The sequence below is a fragment of the Hypomesus transpacificus genome, chromosome 9, assembly GCF_021917145.1.
Source record: "Hypomesus transpacificus isolate Combined female chromosome 9, fHypTra1, whole genome shotgun sequence".
Lineage (NCBI taxonomy): Eukaryota > Metazoa > Chordata > Actinopteri > Osmeriformes > Osmeridae > Hypomesus > Hypomesus transpacificus.
The window spans coordinates 16,311,987-16,335,197 of NC_061068.1; the positions used below are offsets into that span (position 1 = coordinate 16,311,987).

The 23,211-nt window shown below is 40.3% G+C and overlaps 2 protein-coding genes across 3 annotated transcripts; one reads left to right on the forward strand and one right to left on the reverse strand.

The window, feature by feature from the left end:
* Positions 1-843: 843 nt before the first annotated feature.
* On the forward strand, positions 844-20,316 carry helz2a (helicase with zinc finger 2a). Of its 2 annotated transcripts, none has more exons than XM_047024872.1 (20): positions 844-1,077; positions 4,742-5,753; positions 6,056-6,239; positions 6,361-6,468; positions 6,766-7,283; positions 7,375-8,019; positions 8,333-9,125; positions 9,263-9,338; positions 9,502-12,994; positions 13,094-13,176; positions 13,370-13,513; positions 13,620-13,775; positions 13,988-14,132; positions 14,290-14,406; positions 14,518-14,707; positions 18,289-18,423; positions 18,644-18,856; positions 18,953-19,109; positions 19,407-19,574; positions 19,753-20,316. In XM_047024872.1, exons 2-20 carry the CDS (start codon positions 4,756-4,758, stop codon positions 19,887-19,889), a joined length of 8,460 nt encoding a protein of 2,819 aa, XP_046880828.1. In that variant the 5' UTR covers positions 844-1,077; positions 4,742-4,755; the 3' UTR covers positions 19,890-20,316. The 2 variants fall into 2 exon arrangements, with proteins under 2 accessions (XP_046880828.1, XP_046880827.1); XM_047024871.1 differs by having other exon boundaries at positions 844-1,073.
* Positions 20,317-20,359: 43 nt separating this feature from the next.
* Positions 20,360-22,231, reverse strand: LOC124470776 (proenkephalin-B-like). The gene is made up of 3 exons (XM_047024873.1): positions 21,616-22,231; positions 21,258-21,424; positions 20,360-21,042 (listed from the first exon to the last, which is right to left on the reverse strand). The coding sequence occupies exons 2-3, from the start codon at positions 21,390-21,392 to the stop codon at positions 20,419-20,421; spliced, it is 759 nt and encodes a 252-aa protein (XP_046880829.1). The 5' UTR covers positions 21,393-21,424; positions 21,616-22,231; the 3' UTR covers positions 20,360-20,418.
* Positions 22,232-23,211: the final 980 nt, after the last annotated feature.

Sequence of the window (23,211 nt, forward strand, 5' to 3'; positions counted from 1 at the left end):
ACCTCTTTTAAAGGCAAAGTCACAAATCAAATCGTTGAAGTCAATTTGGCGAAGCAGGTCAAACTCGTTTGACATCACCTTCATGCGAAGCCATTGTTGTCTTGCATGCATTCATAACGGCAACGCCACGTGACGCTAAAAGAACGTGGACTTCACTACTGGTGGGTAAATGCATCTAAACATTTCTTTTTTTTTATCTCCCGTGCCGGGGCCCCCTAGTGGCCGGGGCCCGGGTCAGCAGCCCCTCCTGCCCATTGCACAAACGCGGCCCTGCACATAACAACACGATTGAACAATTTAATTATCAGGCTGTGGCCGCCTACTGAAAAGAACATAGGCTAGATAATCAGTGTGGAACTAGTTTAAGTCCACTTGTCTACTTATTTTAAAGGCAAAGTCATAAATCAAATCGTTGAAGTCAATTTGGCGAAGCAGGTCAAACTCGTTTGACATCAACTTCATGCGAAGCCATTGTTGTCTTGCATGCTTTGATACCGGCAACGCCACGTGACGCTAAGAGAACGTGGACTTCACTACGGGTGGGTAAACGCATTAAAAAATATTTTTTTTTTCTCTCTCGTGCCGGGGCCCCGTAGTGGCCGGGGCCGGGGCAGCAGCCCCTCCTGCCCATTTCACAAACGCGGCCCTGCTAGGTAGGCCTACGTTATATGAACAATTTAAGTGACCACCAACAATGTTGTCCAAACCCTTATTTTCTTGAACATTTAGGTTGTATGATCGTTTTCACAATTTTACTTCCATGCTTGCCAACGCAGTTGCATGTGAGCGAATTGTTATGACATCACCATGTTGCCTACTGAGGCTTCCTGAATGGCTACATTCTCAGATTTCAGGCCCATGCTCATGAAAAATGAAACTAAGTTTCAAAGTTTCATTTCTTCAGAAGCCAACATTGAGTCACAGCAAGTGCAGTGCCAGGGAGGGGCAGATAGATTTGTGTTCAATAAATAGCCTTCAGCCGGAACACTTGGTTATAGAAAGCTTCTGGTTCCAGGGGCTTTAATCCAAGGAGATCACAACACCTCGACAGTGGCTCCAATTCCAAAAGCAAAGCAAGTATAATATTTGATTTTATCCTGCTGTTTATAAATTGTGTTTAATTGATTAAGTAATATTGTAAGTTATATCGATATTTATTGGATAAGCACAAGACTTGTAAAATCCTTGACAAAGAATGTATGGTGCGATACTTTCATGAATATTGTAACTATAATCACTCTTGCCCTTGACTGTAACGATATAAAAAAAACATGACAATTGACTACCCAGACTTTCAAGATAAAGTGGAAGTTGGGGTGTTTTCACATATGTCCTTTTAAACAAACCAAACTCAGTCCTCTTAAAGTGGACCAACAGAGAAGGGACCCAGTTCTTTTTGCATTCACATTGGCCGGATTTTCCAGATTCGTTAAGAAGCTCTACGAATCTGGGAAACCTGGCCCTTGTCAGTTCATTTGAATGAGGACTAAGTTCTCTTTCTGGTACACTTCAGCTATCTGGAAGTGTACTTTACACTATCTGGAGTTCAGAGCTTTACTGCTTTGGATTAAGGGTAGTTTTCAATTGAACTTTCTAATTTTATCACCTTTCTCATGTTATATGTTTTTGTGCGTGGTACAGTTGCCGTTTTATGTGTTCTTCCTTTACTTGCATATGTGCAAGTAAAGGAAAAGTGCAGTAGGTTCTTCCTCCGACCAAACTACTCCTCGTCCACTAGTAATCCTAGCGTTACCAGTTGCCATGGCTCTGTATTTGTTTCTTCAAACGTCCCATGTGATTTGTCTACGGCAAGCGTAGAGGCATAAAATACAATGACAAAGGGCAAAGCAATCCTGAAATGCTTTGTACTAGGGATGCACAATTATGGCCAAAATGATAATCACGACTATTTAAATCAATATTGAGATCACGATTAATTACCACAATTATTTGTTGATTTTAACCTTAACAAATGTTATTGTCACAATGCATACCTGGATGTACCTGTATAATGGATGTGAATAAAACTCAAAATGTAAAATCAATAAAAAACAAATATTCCATAACAGAATGTAACCAAATGAGAACGTTTCAGAACTATGCAGAAAAGACTAGTTTACAGGTCTTTAGACAGAACTAGCCTGTCAACATGTTCTGGCTTGAGGGATGAGCGAAGGCAGGTCACCACATTTACTCTTTATTTCCCCTCTGCGTTTTACATCGCAGGTAGTGCCACCTTGGAAAAATAATTGCGCGAGGGGATCATGTATCGTTTATCAAGAATTTGAAGCCTTCATTTGTCACCGTGTTTATTGGGCACATGTCTTTGGCCAAATGAAATGCGACTGCATTCATTATTTCACTGTGTCTTTGGGAGGTGGATGGGTATGGTGATGAGCTAAAGAGGCTCGCTTCGATGGATGCCTGAGTTGATATTGTGTTTAGATTAGTCTTTGCAACGCATTTCTTGGCCCTCATTCATCTACAACGTTATGGTGTTTTTTTAAGTGGCAACTTTACGGCACTTTGCATATGACCTGTTCTTGTTTTGTGTCACTTGCCTTGAACCCAAAATGCTTCCACTCAATGGATGACGATCCGATTCTCGGGACAAGCCCCTCTGCCTTGCCCTCTGCTTCCTTAGACATTCTTTAGTTTTCTTTGTTTTGATAGTTTATAGTAGGGCTGCAACTAACGATTATTTTAATAATCGATTAATCTGTCGATTCTTTTTTCAATTAATCGATGAATTGGATTTAAAAAATGATTTAAAAAAGCATGAATTTCCAAACCTTTATTCAAAAACAGAACTAACAGTGCAAATTCACAGTGCAAAAAATCTTTTGAATGTGCACAAACAGGCACACAATTTTGAAAAAGTTATTAGCGTGGATTTAATGCTATTTTCCAAGATGAGCAATTTATTTGAGTTTTGTTTAAAACTTTATTGAAAATTGAAAGGTTGTGGAAGTAGGCCAAACATTATTAGAATAATCTGGTGTATATGTAAGATTTTTTGACACAATTTTGAAAAAATTATAGATTTGCGAGGATTAAGCTATTTTCAAAGATTAGTGATTTTCTATCATTTTATTTGAAACTTCATTGAAAAAGTGAAGGCTGTGGAAGTATACCCGACATTGTTAAGATACTCTGGTGAATGTTTGAGGTTTAATTTTCCTAAAAATACTATAAAAGTCTAAATCTTTCTAAATGGTATGGGTTGTTTACACCCGGTCCCTAACGCGATGCTGCAAAGTAGCGTCTTTCGAATGTGAGACGAATGTCGAATATGAAACTAACTTCACCTCGGTCAATTAACACACTGTTTCGATGTATTTAGTGTGAAATGCTCCCACACCTTGGATGACTTAGGTCGTACTGATTTCTCTGCCTCCGCCATATTTTTCAGAACAACGTTACTCAACAACGTCTCTCCGATGGCCTTTCCTCTACCTCCGCTCCTCTCCGCGCTCAACTAAACTTTTTTTTAAAATACTCAAACATCTCCGCGACATATTTAGTGGCGTAATAATCGTGCGACACAACGAATAGATAATGAATCGTTGCCAACGCTTTTAATAGTCGATTTTAATGGATTTAATCGATTCGTTGTTGCAGCCCTAGTTTATAGCCTTATGACCGACTGTTGTGGAATTTTCCTCACGTTACTCTTGTGACCGTCTGACCGACTGGCACGTGATCAGAGAGTAGGTGTATTCGACTTCATGCAGCGCAGCAGCCGACTGCCTGCAGGTTGTAGAAACAGTTTAACACAATACACTACCCAATACATGACAATATTTTCGACTTTACGGAGCCGTTTATAATTCCTCCCCAACTGCTAGCAGCAACTCTAGCTGGTCGTTTCATGCAGCCCCAGCCATTGTCGAACCCACCTATTGGTTTACGGAGCGCTAAATTGGCTTTGCAAAAAAAAACTTTATACGGAGCGTTCTATGAACAGAGTGATGCATTTTAAATATCGCTCGATGACGCAAATTTGATCGTGGGAAGTCGAAATCGTGATTAAAATTCGATTCATCGTGCAGCCCTACTTTGTGCTCACAATTCTCAGGTTAAGTGATCCACAATGCAGACTTCAAGCCACCTCTAGTGGAGGTCTGAGTACAGTTAGTTTCAGAGGGGTCTGAGTCATTTTTGAACGTTTACATATGCACTAAAAAATGCTGGCTAATTGATCTTGTTGGAAGGCTAAAAGGTGTGAAAGTGTGAAAAACACCTTTAATGTTCCTTACTTTGATATTTGTTTAAAAGCTCACGTTTGATAGTTGTGTAAAAGCTCACATTCTATGTTCAGAAACTTGTTGCTCTTGTAGGTTAGTTATAACGAACTTAAGTCTTGTTCTCGCTGTGAAATATTTTACTGTTGATTGTTCTTCTACAGGTACAGTCTTGTACAGTCCTGCACTTTTTGTGGTTCATGTTGTTTTAATTTGTAACTTGTATAACTGCATGCTCTTATGGGTCATCCCTTTTGGCGCTTGTTTAGTTTTTTCACAATGTTTGCTTCATGTTTTGGCTGCTTGCAATGTTTGGGACTACCTCGTTTTTATGATCAGTGACCTATGCTCCTTTGTAAAGCTCTCTCTTGGAAGTCGCTTTGGATAAAAGCGTCTGCTAAATGCGTAAATGTAGATCACAGTGGTAATCTTTTTGGATTGGAGGTTGAACTCTAAAACACTGATGAATATATATTTGTTTTTGTTCTTTACTTCAGAAACATCCATTGCAATGGCTGCACACCAATCCAATGTCCACACCACACTCATCAGTACTTTACTTCAAAAACATGACTTTTACATCGGCTGTAGCTTGTGCTCCAAACAGGAAATAACCGTCAATTGTGACCAGCATCACTGTCACAGAGATGTGCTCTTTGCCAAGGAGAGGGAGGGATATCATGTATGGAGGCGTGTATCTGATTTCCCTTCATTTCCCAACCCAGAGAAATACTTTGTGTGCAAAGGTTACAAGGAAGGAAATGGGTGTGACTTGCACGGTCAGTGTTGCACTTTTGCCAAAAGCTCAGTGGAGGCAGTAGTGTGGAACTTTCTAAAGCAGAACGGGTTCAGTTATTCTGACCTCATCAGCTTGATAAGAAAAGAAAGAGGATTCCCACCTGAACCGACAATCCATGCCAACCACCAGAGACTCAAAGAACAAATCCAAAGTCAGTTCCCTGGTAAATTTATACAAGTTTGTGAAACCTGTTTCCACAGCAAACGGCAGAGGGCTGTGTTGAAGGGCAGCACCTTAACATGCCCTTGCACCCAGCCCCTCAAACATCGTTGGAAGCCAACAATGGTTCTTAGTAATGGTAAAACATTTACAGAGCTTAGGCCTAAACCGAATAAGAGTGTCAGCAAATGGTGGCCCTGTAAGTATGCTGAGAAGGGAGAGCAATGCGTACATGGAGCACAATGCTGCTGGTTTGCACATAGCAAGCTGGAGATTATTGTGTGGAGTGCTGAGAGCCAGGGGTTTGACCGCTCAGAGCTGCTTACGGCTGTCAGGCAACAGCGGCCCAAGGCACCTGTCTCTACATCCCAGAAAAGACAGTACAATTGCAATGCCTGTGAAAAACAATTTGACTCAAGAGGAGACTTAATGAATCATTGTAACGATTTAAGTCATAGCACACGAATGGAAGAGCTGCATTCTGTTGGAATGGGGAAATGGAAACATAGAGATCCACCACAAACAAATCAAACCTACAGATTATGTGAAAGGTATGTGAAAGATAAAGTATATTTTGGGTACCGGTATATACTGTCTCTTCAGACGTAGAAATGGGGGGCCTTACCCATTAGAGATGTAGAAGGACAGGGAGATATGCACTTCGTTTCAGGATACACATCTGCAGCTGTCACAGGCACTTATGGAAGTTTAGTAGCTTGTTATTACATTATCCCAGCCAAGCACAGATTATTATTTTTGTTTTTATACTTCATTTGGGTAAAGCATTGCACGTTTTGAAAGTTTATGTTTTAGCAAATGAAACCCTTTGGCTATTTGGACTGATTTTCTAAAGGGCCTCTACATGTGAGCTTGGCAGCAATTGTGTGGACGCACACTCACAGGAGGAACTCAGAGAATGGCATGTGCGAGACAAGAAGAAGCGAAAGACGGTTTCTGCTGCCGAAGATCAGGGTGTACTTTCATACCAGGACAGTCTGCTGAGAGAATACCGGGGCAGCATGGCCAGAGATCTTATTGTATGTTTAGATTTATTTTAAATACAGTTTTCATATATACATATATATACCATTTTAACATAGAAGTATATTATATTTGTAACATTTGGTCCATTTCATTTTACATTTACTTACTCGGTAGATGTCAGAAACATTGCCTGGAACTACGATTGAATGTGACAAAGACTTGGTGATCTTTGGTCATGCAGAAAACAAGACTCTGGAATGGAAGTTCAAAATACAATCCAAGGTAAGTAAGTTAAACCATTAAACTTGTATACAGATCTTCAAATGTACTTTAGATGTGTGAGCATGCTTTGGAAAATGTTAACAAGATGTTACTAACAGAGTTTAAAAAAATATGGTATCCGTCGATTGAGATTTCTGTCACAATTATTTGAGATGGGACGATAATCATTCTGTTTACCTGTGCAGTACAAGAATTTTATAGAAGTGGCAGGTTTAGCTTTGTTAAATAGTTACATATTTGTCCAATTTGTTTTTAAAGGAGACTTTTACCAATTTACCAAAGTTTTGTTTTTTACAGAGACCCATTATGGAGGTTGCCTTGATGATGCAATTGCCTGAAGCGCTTTTCTCCTTAGATAATACAAATCCTGAATCGTGCACATACGCCCCAGGCCAACAGTTCTACAACACAGACACCAAGACCTATAACATCACTGTGACCTTCAAGTCAAGGAACCCAGGCTTTTATGAACAATGGTTGGTGTGTGACCTTGACATGAGACCAGTGCTCCTGCAGAAGCTCAAGGTAAGAGTGGGAAAAATGTCTGACCCTCAGCTAATGGAGCTACCAGAGAGCCCCGGCCATCCTTATCAAGAGTGTGAACGCTGGCATGGAGAAAACAGGGAGATCATTCCATGTCTATACAAAACAGATGCACAGGAAGAGCTGCTAAAAGAGTTCAAACCACCACATATGAGTTTACAGTTTAATTCAACTGATGATATCAGCACCCCGATAGATCACCTCAATTACAAAGACAGAATGCACAATTTCTTGTACAATGAAGAGCATGCAGAGGATTCCATAGTGGCAAGGTGATGAGACTATGTCTTTCAAAATATATTTTATTAGTTCTGAATTTATTTTTAAAGCAACAATTAAGTCTTTGTTTTGTTTGCATTTCAGGCTCAGTGTTCAGGGTCCAATTACTTTGTCAAACACCTTGGATAATCATCTTTTTGGGATGAAGATTGCCCCAGAGGGTGAACTATTTGGTGCCATTTCAGTGCCTTATACCCTTACCCCTGATACACCAGAGGGTGCAGTCCTTAAACATGATGTACAGTCAGCACTCATTGCACCAATACAATCCAACAAACAAAGTACCAAGGTGTATGAAGCCATCATCCTCAGAGACACCACCATTGGGAACAAAATGCACTTTAAACTTTCAAATACATGCTGCTCTGAGCTCTCTCTTCAAAGCAATAATGAATGTGAAATGGAGATACAGTTTAGGCTTAACCGTCTCAAATTTTGTGAAATGCACAAAGCAGTAGATCTTCTTCCAGACATGGATAGAGTGTTACCAGACCTCAACAACACCAGTGTCTTACTGGACGCAAAAGAATATGAAGGACTAGGGCTCAATTCAAAACAGCAAGTGGCAATGAACATTATTGTTGGAGAAGCATGTGAAAGAGGAGCTGAAGTTCCATTTCTCATATATGGACCGTTTGGAACAGGAAAAACATTCACTCTTGCTACAGCAACCAAGGAACTGGTTAAGAAACTTACCAACAGGGTACTGATCTGCACCCACACAAACAGGTAATTCAGATTTCTAAACAAATGCTGATTAGATAGATATTTATAAATTGAAAGCATAGAAATGTGTTTCAGACAAACTGAGCACACTCAATTCAGATTTTACCTGTACGATATTTAAGGTTTGTTATGATACACTTAGACAGTTGATTGCATACTTTCTGGATGAAATGTAAACAATTATTAGAAATGTATTTCTTACAAAAATAATTAGTATGTTATTTCTTAAATGTATTTAAACCTCAACATCAACACGACAGAGATAGGAGAATGTAGTGTGCAAGTAAAAAAAGCTGATACTCTGTTATTTCACCAGTTCTGCAGATTTGTACGTGAAAAATCATTTCCATAGCTCTGTCAACTCTGGCCGTTTTGAAGTTAAACCTCTTAGAATAAAGGCTGAAGAAGCATCTGTGAAATCCACTGACAAAGTCACTTTGCAGTATTGCCATCTCTCTGAAGATAAGCAATCCTTCTCTTTCCCTGATGAAGAATTATTAGACTCCCATAGAGTGGTCATAACAACAACTGCAATGGCAAGACACCTCCATGATCTGAAGCTCCCGATTGGCTACTTTACTCACATCCTTATTGACGAAGCTTCCCAGATGTTGGAATGCGAGGCCCTGATGCCCCTTGGTCTGGCGGGGCCGAACACCCGCGTGGTTTTAGCTGGAGATCACATGCAAATGGGACCAAAACTGTTCTCGGTAGATGTTCACCAACGCTCCAATCACACTTTACTGAACCGACTGTTCCACTACTATCAAGGTCAACATAGTGACACTACCTATAAAAGCAGAATCATTTTCAATGAAAACTATCGCTCAACAAAGGAAATTGTGGAATTTGTGTCCACTCACTTCTATGTTGGCAAGAGTGATGTCATCAAAGCTGTTGGAAATGTTCCATCACATCCAAGTGGCCACTCCCTGAAGTTCCATCACGTCAGAGGAGAATGCAAGTTGGAAACCACATCTATGTCCTGGTTTAATGTGGAAGAAGTGGAAAAGGTGGTTGAAATAGTGGAAGATCTACTCAGAGACTGGCCATCCACCTGGGGACCTTCGGATCCAAGTTCTATTTGTGTTCTATCAGAAGGACACCAGGTACATTTTTAGTTTTTCTCACATCCCAACATTTTTTATTTGACCTACAGATCTTATGAAAAAGTGTTATAAGTAAAAGGATATTGCCTTATATATGCATGTGATGTTATCGTTCAATGTGTTCATGGTGTACTTAGGTTTTGCTGATAAGAAACCAGCTTAGGAAAAGACATCTTCATGCAGTGACTGTGGAGAATATTGCAAATGTTCAAGGTACTGAAAAAACTTTTTTCAACAACATTTTTCAAAAAACAAAATATGAATTGATCTCAAAACATGCAATACATCTTGATATAATTTTGATATACTGTGATATACTTTTATGAAGGAACCTTATTGTTGAAGAAATGTATATGTTGTTCAAACTTCTTGACAGGCAAACAGTTCAGGGTCATAGTAATGTCAGCCATTCAAACCGGAGACAGTCTTCGAACCCTTGACACACCTGGTCTGGATTTATTGAATGATGCCCGGGTATTGAACACAACCATCACCAGGGCTCAATCCCAGGTTGTTGTTGTTGGGGATGCTGCTGCTCTCTGCTACTTTGGAAAAAGCTCAAGGTTTTGGGAAAGCTACATACATTACTGCATCAACAAACAAAGTGCACATCCTCAATTTCTTACAAAAGACTTCTTAAAGCAAGAGGTCAGAGAGATTTCTCGATTCAGCAAACAGGATGAAGAGGACAACAGCGACAGTGAATCATCCACATCTGAGATACCTGACATTGAAGACCCAATACTGAAAGAGCTTCTTGATGAAGATAAAGATGTCAGGATAGATGTAACAGCTGAGGGTCTGTTAGATGTCCTTTGGGGAAAGGACAATGTAGAAAAGGTTAACAGACATGAAAGGGAAACTAAACAGGAAAACTATCCTCTGGAACCTGTGTCATCACAGAGGGATCCAAGTAACTACAAACACTGCACTTTGATTATGGACTGGTTTGACTCTGGATATGCCATACCTCTAGATGAGCCTTCCTCTAGGATTCATATTAAAGGAAGAAAAAACGTGGCAAATTCTTTCCCCGGAGATCTGGTCCATGTGGAGATTTTTAACAATGGAAGTCATCCTCCTGAAGGAAGGGTTTTAAGTGTAGTGAATGCAGACTATGATTTAAAGACTTTTGTCTGTACCATTGATAACTATGATCCCCAGGTGATGACACCTATCAACAACTGCATCTCTAAGATTTACACACCATTTTGTAAGGACAAGCCAAACCACATTGCAGTGCGCACATTTGAAGGTCAGCATTTGAAAGTGGAGAGGTTTGAGAAGATAAATGAAGAATTGAAAAGAAATAAGTTATTTGTTGTCCAAGTCTTAAAGTGGCGAGATCAATTTCGATACCCCTTAGGAGTAGTTGTGAAAGTCCTCCCAAGAGTAACATCCTTAGATGCAGGACTCGAAGTTCTGGATATGGAGTATAAATTACAACGAGGGCTTCCATCATCTATTGAAAAGGATGCCCAACTATTCAAGGATTTGAAAGCCGACGTAGAAAATCGAATGGATTGTCGTGAATTTATCACCTTTACAATTGACCCTGCACATTCTGAGGATCTAGATGATGCCATAAGTGTGAGAGATTTAGGGAAACACTACGAAATCGGAGTTCACATAGCTGATGTTGCAAACTTTGTGGCAAAGGACTGCTCAATAGACAAATATGCAAGACAGAACGGAACAACGTTTTATCCCCCTACGAAAGAGCCTTTCTACATGTTCCCAAAAGGTTTGAGCACCAACAATTTCAGTCTACTACCTGACTTTGAACGAAATGTCATATCATTGATGGTTGAAATTGACAAGAGCACTAATTCCATCAAAGATAGTAGGTTTGCCCTCTCAGTGATACGCTCGGACAAGAAGTTGTCATATGAAGAAGCTGAAAATATTCTCCAAAACTCGACCCAAGGATTTAATACTTTGGAGGGCTGCCTCAACATTGCATATACATTTTCTGAAGTTCACAGAAAGGCTAGGAAACAGGATGACTGGTACTATAAGACACCAGATGAAGATGTAGTCTTTGGAAGGAGGCAGTCTCACAAGATGGTGGAAGAACTCATGGTCATGTACAACCATGCTGTCACAGTTTATTTGCTCAGTAATGCAGAAACAGCAAGCTGCACCCCAGTCAGATGCCAAGAAAAACCCAACATTGAGCAGCTTCGCAATTTAAAGGCGAAATTTGATTCAATTATTCCGTTGTCCATTCATTTTACTCATTGTATGTTGGGGGTTGCGAACATTGACCAAAACCACAAGATGGATCAGGCTGTGATTAATGAAACTCTTCAAGACTCGCCACACAACACAGACCTCCGAAATACCTTTTCTGTACTAACCTCTGTCATTAAGTGTCTGGGTTTGGCCTGCAAAGACATGGATATCCATAGAATTGTGGACCTACTAGCAACCGATGACATTTATCCCCAGCTACAGCCTTTGGTGTATGAGTTCCGGAAGTCCATTCATAAGGCACATGTTCTACGGTCAAACACATCTCACGTGTCTCGAATTGGGCATTATGACCTTCAGCTGGACAGCTACACATGGGCCTCCTCACCTATTCGTCGATATGTGGACATTGTTGTGCAAAGACTTCTTCACTCAGTTGTGGAAAGGAAAGCTGTTGAATACACTCCTCACGAAATTGATCAGTCATGTCTAAGCTTCTCTGACCTGTCTGACCAACAGAAAAAGTATGAGAGGAAAGCACACCGTTTAAGTTTTGCATCACAGCTTAATGTAAAAAGTGCAAGGATGATAGCTTTTGTCATTGATGTCTCCCCAGCAGGAAAAAGTTTAAAGCTATCATTTCCATTAAACCGACAGTCTTTGCCAAATTTGGTCCCAATACTGTACAGGGATATGCAATTGGCAGACCAACCAGAGTACAACAAGGAAGACAACTCTGTGTTATTGAAATGGATGAGACGAGTTTATTCCTTCACGAATGACAACATCCGCACAGAACTGCAACATCAGCGGGTTAGTCCATCAGTCATGACAGTTCCAACCGCGCTGTGGAAACGTATTACGTTAGCGCTCAAGGATGAAAATGTGGACGCTATGCTTCAAGGCATCAAAATGATCAGATCAATTGACAACGATGACCTACAAGAAAGACCCCACCACAGTCTGACTAAAGATAGGACCAGTCTCAATCCAGATCACTTTGTTGAATTGTCGTTGACGTTAAAGCCTGGTGAGACTGTGGAGGTGCAATTGGGAACAGACACTGAGAGGGGACTGTTGGTGCCAGTTGTTCAAATGCTGATTATTTGTGACAAGTTCGAGATATGTTTGGAGCACACAAAAAATCCAACCCAGTGTTTTTCTAAATATGCACTCCATTCATCTTCACAAACGTATGACACATACATGGACTATCAGAAGATATGGAAACCATTGTGTGAGATGGAATCAGCCTCCAATGCTGTTGCCGAAAATGACAGCATTGTCATAGACAACGTGCAGTTAACATGGAAGCAAATCCCAGGAGCCAAAAAGCTATGCGGATCTTTCCAGATGCCACTTGACAAGGTGGAACTGTGGACTATCAAGTGTAATTTGAAACACTGTTTACTCTGTATTCGCTTGAAGGTACAGAATTTGGGAAACAAGGGTACTCAGAATCATCAAAATGTTGACCTCATGAATATCCCATCTCTCATATGGGTTGCTCATGGAGTAACCACCAAGGTTACTGATGAGGAGGAAGCCAACGATCTTTCATACATCCAGATCGACTTCCGGATTAACCACATGTCCATGGACAGAATTCCTGATAGTATCTACTGGAAGGATTCAAAATTCACACTGGAATTGATCCCCAAACTGCTACCAGATGTGTGAGTTATCTAACTTTCAGAGTTTTTCTCTCCAACATACTGTAGATGGAGGTATGCAGTAGAAGTAGAATACATTTTTGGTTTGTGTGTTACCCGTAGCCGCAAGGAGGACGCAGTCACTCACCTAACTAAGGCTAATCACCTTGTGAAGGCCATTGCTCTTGGCAAGAAGACCAACTCTGGTAGTTATGCCTTGTAACTCTCTTGCACTCTACAGAACACAACTCAAAACCCACTGTTGCTAGTATAAAGCAGTGTTTGCACTTATAATTATTTGTGCTCAATAATCATGCTTATAGTTTCACCCCCAAAAAAGCATGTTTGCAATGTGTTTGTATCCATTTAAGTTAACTTTTTTTAAATGTTGTCCAATAGTATCTGTTACAGCATTCCGGATACCAGTCACTTTTAAGATTGCAGAGCAGCTTGCTGTTAACTTTCCAGAACTGAACCTCAGTCAAGTCAAGGCTATAAGAGAAGCCCTCAAAAAACAGTTTACTCTCATTCAAGGGCCTCCAGGTAATTCATTGTCAACTGAAGAATTACAATTTCTAAATCTGTGGTCATTACATTTAAATAAAGTAATAGCATATACAGTAATGATAGTAATATACTCTCTTTTAAGGTACCGGAAAAACTATTGTTGGAGTTCACCTTGCTTATTGGTTTTTCAAGCTAAACCAATATGCCCCAACCAATGTAACTACTGTTGACAGCTCTCCACCACGGAGATGCGTTCTGTATTGCGGCCCATCTAATAAATCTGTGGATGTTGTGGCTGGTAAATCACTTTATTTAATCTTACTTTTTCAGATTCAGAATGAGAACATTTATTTACACATAGCACATCCTCATGCATTATTCCACATACATGGGTAAATTGGTTTGGTGATACATCCAATAATATAATTTAGTTCTCTGTATATGGATAAACATTCACCCAAATGTGTTGCAATATCTGAGCTCACAATTGTCAAATAATTTGCCTGACAGGTCAACTTCTAAAACTGAAGGATGTCCTGAAGCCACTCCGTGTTTATAGCGATCAGATGGAAATGTTAGAGTTTCCGTATCCAGGCAGCAACCTAAAGCTGTCTCGCAGATCTGTAAGGGAGGGCAAACCCAACAAAGAACTAAGGTGTCAATTTTCTTTTAATAAATTACGTACTCTGACAACTGAAGGTTATGAATGCACTGATGCTATATAAACACATTTTTCTTGTCATCTAACCCTCAAATATTTACTTTAATGTACTTGAATGTGGTTAATCATGCTTGTGTGTATTTTATTACAGTTCCATCACATTGCATCATCTTATTCGAAAACCAGAAAATCCTTTTTCTTGTGAAATACTGTCTTTTGATGAAAGAATTTCTAAGGAGGAGAACCTCTTAGATGAAGAGATTAAAAGGTGACATCTTAATAGTCATCGCTAACATTGTTGCCTGATATACCATGCATCATAGAAATGATGTAAAAAGTCTTGCCCTGACACGTGATGTTTTCTCATTTCCTATTACAGATACCAAACACTCTTGCGCAAAGCTCGGAAACATGAGTTGAAGTTACATGATGTTATTCTTTGCACTTGTACTGCAGCATCAAATCCCAATTTCTCTAAGCTGCACATTGAGCAAATCATCATTGATGAGTGTGCCATGGCAACTGAGCCTGAATCTTTCATCCCTCTTGTCACCCACAAGCCAGAAAAGGTAACTAATAAGGGAACACTTTACATTAAGGTTACATTAACTACCATGTAACTACATAGCAATAACTATAGTAAAATATTATAGATACTATGTAATTGAATTATATTTATTGTTAGTGGGATATGTTATCACAAAAGTGTAATAAGGCACAGTATGAAGGAATGGTGGGGTAAGTGAATGTTGTATAGGGGCAGTCGGTGGTTGTGTTGCCAAAACAAGATCAATGTTAATTCCACTCACTCCTGGAAAGCCCATCCTCTCCCATACCAAGTTTGACATGTTTTTCTAACTTCTGTGTTACATTAATAACTATTATTAACCGTAATGTAGTGTAACTACATACCAGGTGTTACAATGTTGTTACTGTAAGTGTTGCAATGTGCAACTGCTTTTGAGTTTTTACTGGTCATTTTTCGGTTAAAGGTCATGTTGTTTTGGGATTTATATTTACATTTATTCATTTAGAAGACGCTTTTATCCAAAGCGACTTCCAAGAGAGAGCTTTACAAATGGCATAGGTCACTGATAATAACAACAAGATAGCCCCAAAGCATTGCGGGTAGCCAAAACAAGAAGCACACATTGTGAACAACCAAAAAATAAGTGCCAAAGGGAAGAACCATAAGAGCATGTAGTTAAGCAAGTTATAATTAAACAACATGAATCTCTAAGTGCAAGTGTACCTGTAGAGAAAGCAAGCAACAGTAAAAATAAGATTAAATTAAACAGAATCTTTCGCAGCGAATACAACAGTTTAAATCAGTTACCACTAACCAACAAGAGCAACAAGTCTCTAAGCAAGAGTCATTGTGATCCTTGAGGAAACTAGCATTGGGTTCAGCAAACCATTCCTAAGTACCGTTGTACTCCTGGAACAAGTGCGTCTTGAGCCTTCTCTTGAAGGTGGAAAAACAGTCTGTGTCTCTGATGGAGGTGGGGAGTTGATTCCACCACTGGGGGGCCAGGCAGGAGAAGAGATTGTGTTGGGGACCGGGCGGTCTTGAGCGGTGGGACCACCAGGCGGTTGTCTGAAGAAGACCGTAGGTGGCGGGTGGGGGTGTAAGGCTGCAGGAGAGACTTGATCTAGTCGGGTGCAGTTCACTGCTCGGAAGGTCAGTACCAGGGTCTTGAATCTGATGCGGGCCGTGATGGGTAGCCAGTGGAGGGAAATGAGGAACGGAGTAACGTGGGAGCGTCTGGGTAGATTGTAGACCAGGCGTGCCGCTGCGTTCTGAATCCTCTGAAGAGGGCGGGTTGCGCATGCTGGGAGACCGGCGAGCAGCGAGTTGCAGTAGTCCAACTTAGAGAGGACAAGTGCTTGGACAAGCAGCTGGGTGGAGGGCTCAGACAAGTATCTCCTGATCTTCCGGATGTTGTAGAGGGTGAATCTACACGACCGGGAGACCTCAGCAATGTGGGCCGTGAGGGAGACCTCATCATCCATGCTAACCCCAAGGTTCCTGGCAGAGGATGAAGGGGTCACCGTCGCAGATCCCAGGGTGATTGAGAGGTCGTGGGAGATGGAGGGTTTGGCCGGGATGATAAGAAGTTCTATTTATGGCGAGGTTCAGCTGGAAGTGGTGCTCGGTCATCCAGGCGGAGATGTCTGCGAGGCAGGCCTCAATCCTAGCTGAGATCCCCGGATCGGTCGGGGGAACGACAGGTACAGCTGCGTGTCGTCAGCGTAGCAGTGGTAGGAGAAGCCATGGGAGGTGATGATTGGTCCAAGTGAGGTGGTGTACAGAGAGAAGAGGAGGGGTCCAAGGACGGAGCCCCGTGGGACACCAGTGGAGAGCTGGCGAAGGCCTGACAGTTTGCCTCCCCAGGTGACCTGGTAGGATCTTCCCGACAGGTAGGATGAGATCCACCGGAGTGCAGTGCCAGTGATGCCCATCTCAGAAAGTCTGGAGAGCAGGATCTGGTGGTTAACCGTATCAAACGCTGCAGAAAGGTCCAGCAGAATGATGACGGATGACCTCGAAGCCGCTCTGGCAGACTGGAGGGCAGTGGTGACTGAAAGGAGGGCAGTCTCTGTGGAGTGGCTGTTCGTGAAGCCCGATTGGTTGGGGTCAAGCAGGTTGTTCTGAGAGAGAAATTAAGACAGTTGGTTAGATACAGCACATTCATAGTTTTAGAAAAGAAGGGTAACAGTGATACCGGTCTGTAGTTCTGGAGGACGGCAGGGTTAAGGGAGGGTTTTTTGAGTAGAGGGGTAACTTTGGCCTGTTTGAAGGCAGAGGGGAAGGTGCCAGAGGTAAGAGAGGAGTTTAGGACATGGAACAGAAAAGTTATGATGGAGGGGGAGATGGTTTGAAAGAGAGGGGAGGGGACAGGATCAAGGTGGCAGGAGGTGGGGCGATGAGAGAGAATTAGGTCAGAGAGCTCTGACTCGGACAGGGGAGAGAAAGAGTATAGGTGGGTTTAGGGAACCAACTGCTAATGTCAGAGACTTTTTTCTCAACGAAGGAGGAGAAGTCGTCTGCTGTCAGGGTGGGGGGGCGGTAGGTGGGTAAGAAGGGCGGAGAAGGTAGAGAAGGGTTTGTGGGGGTTTGAAGCTGAGTTAATTTTGTTCAGAAAGTAGAGGGTTTTAGCACCCGTTATGTGAGAAGAGAAGGATTTAAGGAGGGAGTGATACTTATCAAGGTCTAGACCGTCTTTGGACTTGCGCCATCTCCTCTCAGCTGCTCGAAGGGTGGACCGTTCTTCACGAATAGCATCAGTAAGCCACGGGCAGGAGGGAGAAGATCGGGCAGGAGGGATACTTTTATATAGGCCCCCTAATGTGGTCCCCTAATACTCTATCTGAACTAGTGCAGAATTACAGCCACTACAAGCAGTCCCACAAAGACATTTCTCCGGACGTGCCATGTCTGTGTCTGTAGCTTTAAATGCTAATGAGGAGGAGAGAGGCGGGGCAAGGTAGGTAACCATGTACTGTAAAGCAACAAAAGGATATAGCGTTAGTTGACTTACTTGTCCGAGGTTTGTAGCTGGACCAAGAACAGTTGTTACTTATCCAGACTTTAATTTCAGACGGTCAGCAAAGCCAGCTTTGTATTGGCCCAACTTGAGGAAACAGTCGTCGCTGAAATGTTTGGCGCAGACATACAAAACTTTGGGAAGTTGTGTCAGCTAATTTCCAGAGAAAATAAAATTAAGACACTGGTTCTTCAGAGGCTCGGATGAAGGAACTAAAAAAACACAGCAGAGTGCTATGCTTTGTTTGTTTGCAATCCATGATGTCCTTTTTGTCATGATGAAAAAAAGATTATTGCACTTGCACAGTCGTAGCTCAGTTTCTCATGGGCGGCCCAGATTCTCTGGGCAGGCAAAGGAGATAAAGGGGAGGCAACCTTTCCTCTCATGCTGACATAAGAGGAACATTTTCAAATCGGAGCGTTTGAGCTTTCATTTTCTCAAAGGCGGAGAAGAATACCCAGGGCTTGGTTTACATCTATCAAAATGTCTAGCCACTGGGGGACCAAAGGCAGGCTAGGGGAACTCATATTAATCTTAAATAACCTCCTAAAGTGAAATGTTCACGTCATGGGACCTTTAATCATAAAAAATATCTCTTCCAGATTGTTCTACTTGGAGACCACAAGCAACTGCAGCCCACCGTCCATTGTGATTTGGTGGCCAGACTTGGCATGAGGAAATCTTTGTTTGAACGATACATGGAGAAGGCTCTAATGCTTGATACCCAGTACAGAATGGTAGGAGTGCAGTGATATACTCTTATTTTTAGTTCTGCATTGTTGCCTTACTATGTAAAGGCTTATTGTGTCTCTTGAAAGGGTCTTTTGAAATATACATTTACGTAAGTAGTATGATTATTATTGATACTATGGGATCAGGAAAAAGGTCTGTCCAATGTTAATGTGGTGTTTCAATTATACAATATATTGTATATCATGTAAATGTATACTTTTCCAGCATGAGGGCATATGTGAGTTCCCCTCACAGCAGTTCTATAATGGACATCTCAAGACAAAGGCCAAGCGGAGAGCAAGTGTCCTGCTCAAGCAGGCGGCCATTGTTACACCTATCCTCTTTGGGCATGTTGCTGGAACAGAGATCAGCCTAGTGGTCTCCACCGAATGGGGGAATGAAAACTCCATGGCTAACGTAGAGGAAGCTAAGCAAGCGGTAAACCAAAACTACCAGACCATCTGTGTGTCACTGTGTGTTACAAACTAATATGCATGCAATACTAATAGTGTGGTGTGAATATTTGGTTGGCAGGTTCACATTGCTTCACTACTCATCAATAAGGCACAGGTGCAGGTGAAAGACATAGCCATTCTTACACCATACAATGCCCAAGTGTCCAAAATCAACGAAACTCTGACAGAGAAGGGTCTCCTGAATGTTAATGTCAGCACCATTACAAAAAGTCAAGGTAAGGTTATTTGCTAATAATGGTAACCTATGGGCTCACATTATTTTTGTACTAACCTATGATGTCGCAATATATTTGGCCAATCCCATGACAATCTATGATGCAATGCCATGTAAGTATATAGCAATTACTATGCTACGACACTGTTGCTATTACAGGTTTTATTCAATTGTATAAATAGTCCTTAATGTCAACTGAGATGACACTGCAAACCAAATCAACAAGCCAATAAATTCAAATGTTGATGAAGTGTAATAATTACAATACTAAAAGTGTAATAATTGTTTTTGACTTCAGGCAGTGAATGGCGTTACGTGATATTGTCCACTGTACGCTCTTGTCCCGGGTCTGAGATTGACAAAAGCCCAACTAAAGCGTGGCTAACCAAGAGGCTTGGTTTCATCATGGATCCCAACCAAGTCAATGTGGCCATCACTCGAGCTAAAGAAGGACTCTGCATTATCGGTACGTTTTTATTAATCACTGTTCAGCTGTTCAGTGTTTGTATTCTGATGGTTATAGTTTTTACATTTAAATGCCTTGTAATGCCTTAACATACCTTAAATGCAAAAATAAACATAGAAATAATATTTTAGTAGATGCATTGCTGGCTTACACTATTACACACATTTTCACACCACAGGCAATAAAGAACTTCTGTCGTGCAGCTGGCTGTGGAAGAATTTGCTGAGACACTACTACGAGAACGGCTGTGTTGTCGATCCCGCAAAGGACATTCAGGTCCAAAATCCTAAAGCCAGACCCAAGTATCGCGCATAAGTCTTGTGAAGTTTCTACAAATGTATATAGACAACTATGCAAATATGTTGAATGTTTGCCAAATCTATTAATCCATAAATATTATATACAAAATAATATAACCTACAGATTATTAAAAGAGGTGAAATAATTTTACAACATTTCAACATTCATTTTAATTTCTTTTTAAGTTTATTGAAGTTTGTACATATATTTTTTTTTGACTGTTGAAGATGTTTTCTTTTACTTATAATATTTTACATTAGTTTACAATTTTTATTCAGGAGATGGATAAAATCATATAATCAAAAAAACAACAACAATGTATTTCTTTTTGCTGCATTATGACAATTTTCATTTACAAATAGGCTTACTGTAAGTACCTATAAAGTATATTACACACAGTAATTTATGTACTGAACATAAAGAAACTAAATACATACACTGACGTATTTGAATGTTAATGGTGATGTACTTGACCAGTGTGGGCTCTTATCATTAAGTGCAAAACCCAATAGATATCTTGCACTGATGATTAAGTAAAGTAGGTTCAGGTGGTGACTTGCTGACTGAAGAGACAAGGTATTAGGTGTCCATTTGATCTACCATATATCTTGAAATGTCTTCTTAGAAACCCACCATACCTCTTTTGATTGTGCCACTTGATTCTTGGTAGAGTTCTCCGCAAAAAACCTCCATATCTTTTTTCTAAACTCCTTAGATGTATTTCTGCTGAAGAATCATTCATGTGTATTGGAGCGTATTGGCTCAAAATCCTCTGATACCAGTCATCTTCATTCAAACCTGAATTGTTTAAGTACACATCATTTTTCTCTGCAGACTGAACACTGTTCAGTGGAATGTCTGCCTTGGACTCTTGGACTCGTTTTCCCAATACCTTTGGTGTGTTTCCAGTTATATCTGTGTCTTTTTCGTTAACTTTTTTCCTAATATCGGAATTAATTTTGTAAATTTTCTTAAGGAATCCTCCATACCTCTTGACTATTGTACCAATCGATATTCCTTTGGATTCTGTATCTTCAGCATGTGTTGGTCCTTTCTCATTGTTGTTCTCTAAGTCTTTCAACTCATAGGCTTGAACTGCTTCAGCACACTTATTTCTCTTTTGCTCACAGAGTGTCCGAAGTTTCCCCTTACACACCAAGGCACATACCTAATGAAAACAAATAAAATACAAGAAACCACAATTAATAATTTTGATGATTGTATACATGAAAAACAAACAACTGTAAAATAACCCCCAAGATATTATTTAAACATAAAAAAGGTGTTGTCTTTGACCAAGACCAAGATGTTCTGGTTATTAAACCTACACATTACTTTGAGAGGTAATTCTAAGTATGTGGACAGTTATCACAATAATCCTACCAGTTGGTTGACGGTATTTGAATCTGACATGTCTTGAAGACAAGTAAAACACTGGGAAGAGCAGTCTTCATACTGTGTTGAGAGTTGCAAACTGAGGGAAAGCAGTAGCAATACTAGCACAGGGTAAAACAGCATTGTAAATGCTCTCTCTTCTTATCTTTGAAAACCTGAAAACAGAAAAACCCTTTGAATATAATAAATGTATTTGTTCAATTAAGTAGTTACAGTCAACTGCTTAATTGTAGCTTTTAAGTGTAATTATTAATTTCTTACAAATACTGGTACATATATATACATACAGTATTTCGAAGAAATTAATTATTACACTTAACAGCTACAGTTTTTAAAAACGATTTACCTTCTTCGATGTATTAAGTGCTGTAGGTATTCTCTGTTGAGTATGTTAACGTTTATGCAATTTCCTTCCTTCCTCCTTAAAACGACTGTTCGACCCAAAAAGGATTTTGACTGGGACAGTTAGTGATGCAGTTAATTTATAAACCAACGTTAGCAATTAAGTATGCATGAGGTCTGTCCTTTCAGCCAATAGGAACTCTTTGTAGGTCTCACATGATTCCTCCTCAATCTCTTTTGCTCCCTTACACACACTCTCTCTTTTATATACACACTATTAGCAGTTCTTACTTTTTGTGCAGTTTTTACATCTACTATTTCTACAAATGTTTTCTACTGTAAACTAGTTAACTACTCTTGTTCCAGCTTGTGTTCCCGATTCAATGTTAATGCTAATAGCTGTGTGCATGCTTGCAATGGAGATTTTTTAACACTAGTTTTCTATTATACCTCTTATATTTTCTTACACATTTGACTTCAAGGCATTTTCAATTCATATTCTATGAATCGATACGCATTTTTTAAAATCTAGACTGACATCTCATGAAGTCTGATCCATCCAGTACGCACTTCAGGAGGGATGTTATGTCTGCTAAGACATGACCATGCCATTCAATGGAAGCAGCAAAGGCCACTCATTCCTTGTTAGTTTGTTAACATTAAAACTAATTTTTAAGATATCCTCAAGGGCCTAGGTGGACTCTGGATGTTATTCTTTTTTATGTACACTGGGGGGCATAAAACCTCAATAATTTTGATTGGGTTAAAACATTAATACATAAGAAGTAGGTGATGTCACTGGGACCACAACAAGAAGCTTGGTGACACTTAAAGGCATGGTAGGAAAGTTGGGCGAAGCAAGCTATTTTGGCTTATTTTTGACACGATTCAAACCTAAATATCCCACCTCCTCCCTTCAAAGCCACACTTTGAAGGGAGAGTGCGCGCAGGTAGGTAGGTAGACAGACATGTTGCCCGTCCAATCAATTGTCAGGCTACCCCTTAATGATTGGTCGTGTTTATTACAGTATTGCGACGCCCAAAGATGTTGGAAGGACTTCATATTACCGTCAAACCTTTAGAAATATTGGTTTCTATGAAGATGTGAAGTTGGGTAATGAGAGACGGTAATGGGACCACAGTATCACCTCTATGAATAACATTATATTTTAATGTAAAGTAACGGATATTAGTGCATACAGCACAATATGAGAAAGGAAGATAGACTGACACAGCTGTCTATGAGGAAATGTTTTAACTCTCTGATTCCATCTGAAAAACATAATCATGGTTCTTCCTGAAACTCAACTTTCCGGGATTCTTGAACAAAAAGGTTATTTAAAAAAAACCTGATAAACTGTGTTGGCTAGAAGCTGTAAAATCAAACGTCAAAATAAGACTCTTTTCACTAAAAGACTTTCTGTTACTAGACACTAGTCACAGTGGATGGCTTGGGACTGGTGTGTCAAGAATAGTTTGTTAATGAATGTCCTGTTCTTCCTGTACTGAACTGATTGCAAGTGGACTGTAGGCCTACTTGCCTTATACTTAAGTCAATATTATGTTTTTGTGTTTGACAATTAATACAATTTCTGTGAAA